Source organism: Labeo rohita, chromosome 12 (genome assembly GCF_022985175.1).
Source record: "Labeo rohita strain BAU-BD-2019 chromosome 12, IGBB_LRoh.1.0, whole genome shotgun sequence".
NCBI classification, from domain to species: Eukaryota; Metazoa; Chordata; class Actinopteri; order Cypriniformes; family Cyprinidae; genus Labeo; species Labeo rohita.
The window spans coordinates 8,594,582-8,602,695 of NC_066880.1; the positions used below are offsets into that span (position 1 = coordinate 8,594,582).

Below are 8,114 nucleotides of genomic sequence, written 5' to 3' on the forward strand. Positions count from 1 at the left end.
AAGATCAGTGAACACTGGTGAATGGTGTTAATGTTGTGAAAGATAAGAAACAGAAAGTCAATGACTCTCCCTGCCCAAACTTGACATTACGTAACCAGGTAAGCACTTAGATTACCAACCCCCCTGCGTGGTTAGTACATTTGAGCTAGCGAAAAAGAAAGAAAAGAGACATGAAATTAGGTCAAGATGAAGCAAAGAATGTGAATTCTTATCAAAGTGGATAAACACTGGACAAATGTCTCCCAGCAGTATCAAAGACCTGTAACAATGTTAACTATGAGCTCAACATGAGTTTATGCTACTCCCACAACATATCAGAATTTCAACATAATACAAATAAGGACTGTGTCAGTGCACAGTGGTTAAATTCATCAGGGGATGATCCAGTCACAGTGAGCAATTTATGTATGAACTATGATAACCTACAAAAACTCATCATTCCATGTTTATGAATCATTAATGCTTGTATCAGAATGCACTAATATTTCAACAGTATACAGATCTGACAAGCTGCCAACTGAGGAAATAAATCAAGACGACCTTGTGGGTCAGTCTATTATTCCTAAGAAATCCCAAACTATTCAAACATGTTAAAAATGGAAAGAGGCCTTTCATGGTTGGGAATAGTTTACTTATAAAAGAAACACATTTTGCCATTATTCTCTCCAAACCTGTACAACTCTCTTCAAAACTGTTCTGACATGGCAAGTTTTCAATATGCACATGTGCAAAAGAGATTTTAAGGTAAGACAAACAGTGAATAAAAACTTGTCAGTCTTTTTCTCCATAAAAGAAAGAATGCCATACAGGTTTGGAATGACAAGACCGTGATTAAATGATCACAGATTTTTTGGGTCAACTATGCCTTTAAGGAAAAGAGTTAGTGTTAAGAATAGGGTAAAAAGAGTATGCAGAAGGCAAAAAGTTAGACATTCCACGCAGGTTAGTACCACACTCGACTGGACAAAGAATATAGTTAAGGCACAAGCTAAGCACCTTTACAAATATTCAGAACGTATCAGTCTACCAACACGGGTCCATTTTCTCAGGGCAAACACCTAGGTGCATTGGCTCTTGAATTTAAGAATTGCCATGATGACCTTTTGCACCATGGAAAATGGAGCCCAACATCACGCCTAACTGGCCTTATTCAGGCGACAGAAAGGAGGAGAGAGGCGTTGCAAGGATTGCGGCGTACTTACGACTGACAGGCAAATGCCATGCCACAGATAGGGATGCAGCGAAAGACGCCGTCCCACCGAACGTAAATGACCATGTTCAGCCACTGGCCAGTGAGGAGGCCATGTTTGAAGGAGGAGAGCACCATCTGTGATGGAGGGGAGAGCAGGAGGGTTACAGATCATCCCATAAAGACAGAGCGGAGGGAGAAAGAAGGCGACGAGAAGGGCAGTGATGGACTAATGGAGGAAAAACAAATCATACTGATCAGCTCCCACACAATTTTCAATCTCTACAGGACAGCAAAACTTTCCTGTTGCATGCAAAAAAAAATCTGATTGCTGCACACGTTTGCAGAAAACCTTTGCGGCAACCTGCCACTTCCCTGTCAAAATCAAGAGCGCCAGCTCCATTAGAATCACCTCCAATCCCAACCCTATCAGATCTGCTTACCCAGTCACAGGGTTTAATTCCAGCCGGAGTATATCATAGGACACCAAAGAGTCATGCCAACTTTGATGACATACAACACATATAAGTTCTGCCACCAAGGCGCTAACCTCACACACTCACACACACAAAAATCCCCTGAACCGGATGGCACCGACAAACAGAGCTTTGGATTGAATGAAGGTGGACAGAGGAGGAAGGGGATTTTGGGTAATGTAGTTGAATCCATGGCAGTGGTATGGTCCGTTCTCTGGGGCGGATTACTTACGGGTGGCAGCAGAAGGTGGTGGCGATAATTGGCAGACACTGTATGACACCCTTGAAGCGCCACAGATGTACTTGCTCCACCCAGGAGCCACTGATTATTCCGTAACGCAGTGAAGACAACACTATCTATAGGCCGAGCGTCAGATGGTTGGTCGGAAGTCAGCATCAGGAATGGGGGGCGGGGCAGCGGTTCAGATGGGGGCAGAGGGAAAACATAATTAGATGGTAAAATGCTACACTAAGAAATGGGTTGGGAAAAATCGAATGTTTGTAATGGTTCTCTTCAGTTCTTCTGGAACTTGCTCTTCACTTTTACAGATTTGAAACAGGAAGTATTGAAATTCTGCTGCCATGGTGATGCATATTCACATTGTATTCACAAAAAACAGGTAATCGCCACATTACACCTTTCAAAAGAGACAAAATTGGCAAATTTCATAAAAGCTATAAATGAATTACACACATACTTAATACACTTCACCACTGAAGTGATTTTAAATGAAGTGAAAAACATGACCTTAAAACAACCATAGCGAACAGCTGCAATCTGAAGTGTTCGAAAATCAGATTGAAGTGCAAAAACATTTTTATATCATTTAATATGCTTAAAATGCTAAAAGATCAAATTACTTAGTTTATATATGTATGTATATTAAAACTGCCTACACCCAAATGAGGGTGTGCTGATGTGATCTGATGTTACATTTTACAGGGTTGGAGTTTAGAACTGTGGACAGGGGAACGACTCACCGTAAACATGAAGAGTGTGTAGAAAATAAGCGCCATGGCTGAAAAAGACTGGATTGATGACATCATATTTCTTTGCAAGCTGAGCGGCAGTACAATGAACAGCGACACAGCGATCAGTAACAAGATGCGGAAGCTACGCGTCACCTGAAGGAGCAAAAGGAAAAACAGTTGTCGGACAAATTAAGGACAACGGTGTATTTATACAGTAAAGTTTTTTACAGAAGTCTCTTATGCTCATCAAGCCTGCATTTATTTGATCCAAAGTACAGCAAAAAGTCGAATTCTGAAATATTTTTACTATTTTAAATAACTGTTTTCTATTTGAATATATTTTAAAATGTAATTTAATCCTGTAATTTCAAAGTTGAATTTTTAGCATCATTACTCCAGTCAAATGATCCTTCAGAAATCATTCTAATATTCCCAATTTTATTATTATGATGTTGAAAACAGATGAGTAGATTTTCATTTATCTAAAATAGAAATTATTTGTAACATTATAAATGATCAATTAAAAAAAAAAACACTATATTGACTCCAAGTTTTTGAATGGTATAGTGTATAATGTCACAAAAGCTTTTTATTTCAAATAAATGCTGATTCATTAAAGAATCCTGAAAAAATTTACTCAATTGTTTTAAATATTGATAATAATAATGTTCCTTGAACAGCAAATCAGCATATTACAATGTTTTGTAAAGGGTCATGTGACACTGAAGCCTGAGTAATGATGCTGAATATTTAGACTTGATAACAGAAATAAATTACATTTTAAAATATATCCAAATAGAAAGCAGTTATTTTAAATAGTAAAAATTACTAGTATATAAGTATTACTGCTTTTGCTGTATTTTGGATCATATAAATGCAGGCTTAGTGAGCAAAAAAGAATTCTTTAAAAAACATTAAAAATCTTACTGTTCAAAAACTTTTGACTGGTAGTGTATATAAAAGTGGAAAGAAAAAATGCTAAATAATCCCTTTTGTATGTCAATTATTTAAAGAAATGTAAAATAGATTTGTGGCCAGTAAGAAATATTTATGGCCAGTAAAATTTCTCAATTCACCTGTCACTGGCAAGTGTGATAAAAAGTTCATTTTCACACAGAAACTGTGATCTCATCTACACTAAAGTTATAAAATGTCTATGAAGTGTTTTTTTATGGTTACATGGCATACAGCTCAGCACTTTTATGAAGATAGTGGCCTTTGATTTTATCATTTCAGGTGGTTTATGAACAAGGGCAATGATCAGTTCTTGGAACTGCTTATCATTAATTGATTTGGAAGAAATAAATTGGAGTAACAACAGGAGTTAACCTAATTTTAGTCAAGTGATAACCTAAAAGCTTATTTCTTACCTCCAGCCCAAGCAGCTGAGCAAAGAAGTTGGACCCCAGATCTGCGATGACGACATAGAAAGCAATACAGGTCCCCAACATGAGGCCAATCATGCTAAAAAAAAAAAAGAGAGAGAGATAATATAAGTAGATAATAATACACACAATAAGAGCTTATATCATTCATGAGGTTGAAGCTGAATCTCCACAGGCATCTTACCTTAATTCCACAAGTGCCTTGCCTGGTTTTCCATAAGCATGAAAAGCTGGAAAGGAGAGAGAGAGAGGAAAAAAGGCTGACAAATTTCAACACCTAAACGAGTGTCACAAAAAGTGTTGTACATTTTCCTCTTGCTTAGAATTTTTTTATATATATATTTTCAGGCTGCATTAGCAGTATGTTGTAGGTTCTAGGCTTAACTGTAATGAGTAAAATACAGATTTTGCAATCTGATCACCTAATTTAATTAACAATATAATAATTTATTCCACTGTTATCCACACTTAGGATGCTTTAAGCAACATCATAATGATGGAAATTGATGAAAACTGTGTGTGTCTGTTGCTTTCAGTCACTCTCACCTAGTCCAGCGTAAGTCCTACGTTTGGTGTTACTAGCCGAGTGGACTAGAAACATGCAGGACTGGTGGGTCATCCACGAACAGAAGAACAACAACAATGTGCCCAACACAATTCCACACTGCCGAGAGAATGAAAAGATGAATATAGATGTCCTATATGTTTACATTCCAGCCCCAGTAAAAGTCACATGCTTTTACTGATTCTTGAACAAAACTAGTGTGGACAAAATAAAATGGCAGCTTAGCAGTTTCACTAAGCTAACCGACTATTAACCAGAAAAGTTCTGTGCAAACAGCTCCAAGCCTGTATGGCAGATTTCAACACATGGAATCCTCCTATAAGCATGCAAAACAACACAGCACATATAAACTCTAACCAGTGTTTACCTGTTTGAAGCAGAAGGGCATCGTTAAGACACTCACACCCACAATGCTATTTACAACATTCATGATCAGACCCCAGTTTGACACAGTCATTTTGGCTCTCTGACAGCTGAGATCTCTAACGTCCAGACGGGTGTGTGTGGTGCTTCCACAACGGCCTACGGTTTAATTGAGATAAGTGGGTTGATGCAGCTGTCCTTCAACTGGTCCCTATGATGCTCTGTGGAGACGCAGAAGAAAACCAAAACATCAGCATCACATTCAACCCTACAGAGAGATTTCTTTTTTTAAAGTACTCATTTGCTAGCGTTATGCTTTATATATACAGTACCAGTCAAAAGTTTTCTAACCAATAAGTTTTGTGTTTTTAAAGAAGTCTCTTCTGCTCACCAAGCCTGCACTTATTTGATCCAAAGTACAGCAAAAACAGTACATTTTTGTATTTGTATGTAATTAAGCCCTGTAATTTCAAAGCTGAATTTTTAGCATTATTACTCCAGTCATATGATTCTTCAGAAAACATTATTATTATTATGTTGAAAACAGCTGAGTAAAATTTTTTACAGTTTCTTTGATGAACAGAAAGTTCAGAACACCAGCATTTATCAGAAAAAAAATCTTCTGTAACATTATACATGTCTATCATCAATTTAAAGCATTCCCCAAGTGTATGAATAGTATAGTGTATATTACAAAAGCTTTTCATTTCAGATAAATGCTGATCTTTGGATCTTTCTATTAATCAAAGAATCCTGGAATAAAATGCACTCTACACTTTTTAAAAATATTGATAATAACAATAATAATAAAAAAATGCTTCTTGAACAGCAAATCAGCATATTAGAATGATTTCTGAAGATTCAGGTGACACTAAAAAAGGGAGAAATGATGCTGAAAATTTAGCTTTGATCACAAGAATGAATTCCATTTTAAAATTATGTTTAAATAGAAAGCAGTTATTTTAAACAGAAAAAAATATTTCACAGTATTACTGCTTTTCCTGTATTTTGGATCAAATAAATGCAGGCTTGATGAGCAGAAGAAACTTCTTTAAAAATCATATTGTTCAAAAACTTTTGACTGGTAGTGTATAAAGAAGAATATACAGCTTAATACAGCAATGCAAAAACCATTAATAATCAATTAAACAGCTTATATGCTTTACAAGATAAAAGTAATATGCAGACAGCTTCTAGAAAACAGCAATCTATGAAATTCAAAGCATATAAAAAACTATATAATAACACAAATTTTATTCTAGTAAACTCCATATAAAACAGACTAAACAAAAGATGCTAGACTGATACAGAAGCTGTCCTTTCATGCGAAAGGAAAGCAGATGATTACAGAATGACATCTGGAACAAATTTAACGCGTTTATCTATTGTTGGTCTACAGACATGTTTAACTAGATTCCCTTAAAACATTAAAAACGGCATATATGTAATTGCTGCACTGATTACAAACATTCAGTGTAGTTGTCAGATGCGTTTTAGGTTTTCCTGCCATATGGCAACAGTTGTGTTGTCAGGAGCACTTTTGAGTAGTTTTACACAACTCATGGAACAAATTGATTGGTCGTTTTTTTTTTTTTTGAGGGGCTCATTTTAAAATCAGAAATGGCAGCATGTGTTTACATGTAGCAAACACAGAAAATATGCTGTGTATGCTTTTTTTAAAAAAAATATTTCATCACAGTGATATCATTGTGCATGTGACAGCATATGACTCCGTGAATATTATACAGATTATACACACCAGAAAAAGCAATTATTGTATACTGCTTTTAAATTTGCTAATTTAACATGCTACCCAGTACAATAATTATCATTTCTCATAAGTTCTCATAAAGTTTCCTATAACAAGACTGAGGAGGTTATATAAAAAAAGTTTGTTTACATACCACGTCCACACTTTTTCCCATCAGTCATTCATTTCTAAGTGACAATCGATTCATGACTGTTCTAAAACGCTTATAAATAAACTTCCTGTTAAATTTGTGCCGTCTGCATAAAGTTACTGGAGATTCAACAAATATTTAGAAAGAAATTTCAAGAATTACGCAGAAATTTCCTTGTATCCCCCAATCTGTAACCAGGAAGTACGCGCAGCGGAGCTGCCAGTGTGGCGTTACCGAAGACACCAGTGCGCCCTGCTGCCTCCAGTGGCCAGGAGTGGAATTACACTCTGCCTCAGCCAAGTTCACTTTGGTTTGACAAATATACCTGAAATTGGTAGTTGACGGTTTGTTCGTTTTGTTTTCAAAGTAACTAACACATGCAATATCGTTTGAGTCCCGCGATGCTTTACTTTGACACACGGTGTAGAATTTATGCATGCAGAGATCATATCAATGGCTCGGTCTGTCAACAGCACCTACACAGACGAAACACGGTGTTGTTTCATTTGGACAGAGATTTGAGCAGGAAAGGGAAACAGGAACAAGGGATGTTGATCTGCAACAGGAGCCCCGCGGAATCCCGGCAACAGAGGCTTCTGTTCTGTTACTGGTGTGTTTGGAGGAGAGAGGTTTGGACCAGCGTGCCCCAGTCAGGCATGCGCTCTCCCGGGAGGGGATTTTAGTGTGTTGTTTTAGGGGGGCTGGTTTTAGGTAGGAGACAGGAAAAGTCTGGCTATTGTGTACCACTGGCCTTCGAACCTAACTGACAAGTCAGCCCATTGGCCGGAGGGTCTTGTCACTCCACACCTAATCCCTGAAGATTGGAATTAGGCCCGACCAGCAGAAGGGGAGACGGTGGGCAGATTGCAAGGCAGATTTGGTGGCGGGGGGGAGAGATTCTGTAGCCAGGAAGAAATTAGACACAGCCACCCGATTGAACCACTGACCTCCAGGGGAAACCCCTGGTCAGCGCGAGGTCACGGGAGCACAAAGCGGGGCGATGAACTGTGAGAGGTCAAGCATGCATGCGGCTGAAAGAGAGCCTTTGTGAGCTCAGGCATGCACAAAATTTCCCATCAGCCACCAAAGTCACAGGCTCCTCAGGAAGCCAAGGAAGGGGGATGAAACCTGGCGACGGAGAGTTGCGGCGCTTGTGTGTGTGTGTGCGTGAGTGACCTCAGAAAGGACACACACAGACTGCGGCAGTAATCACATTTAATTACACATCAACCAGCCTTGTGAATGAGGTTTTTAATGCAGACT

The 8,114-nt window shown here is 38.0% G+C and overlaps 1 protein-coding gene across 4 annotated transcripts in view; it reads right to left on the reverse strand.

Annotated features, from left to right (window-relative positions):
* The window catches only part of slc38a10 (solute carrier family 38 member 10), a 34,773-nt gene extending 27,693 nt beyond the window's left edge, over positions 1 to 7,080 (reverse strand). For 2 of the 4 annotated variants that reach the window (XM_051123985.1, XM_051123983.1), the window contains exons 1-7: positions 6,855 to 7,080; positions 4,955 to 5,171; positions 4,569 to 4,686; positions 4,207 to 4,252; positions 4,008 to 4,101; positions 2,647 to 2,790; positions 1,203 to 1,327 (exon numbers count right to left, since the gene is read on the reverse strand). In XM_051123985.1, coding sequence (XP_050979942.1) covers positions 1,203 to 1,327; positions 2,647 to 2,790; positions 4,008 to 4,101; positions 4,207 to 4,252; positions 4,569 to 4,686; positions 4,955 to 5,044 — 617 coding nt within the window. In that variant the 5' untranslated portion in view covers positions 5,045 to 5,171; positions 6,855 to 7,080. Of the gene's footprint in view, positions 1 to 1,202; positions 1,328 to 1,897; positions 2,596 to 2,646; positions 2,791 to 4,007; positions 4,102 to 4,206; positions 4,253 to 4,568; positions 4,687 to 4,954; positions 5,172 to 6,854 lie in introns of those variants that run through there. The other 2 variants (XM_051123984.1, XM_051123986.1) reach the window with 2 other exon arrangements.
* Between the last annotated feature and the right edge of the window lie 1,034 nt (positions 7,081 to 8,114).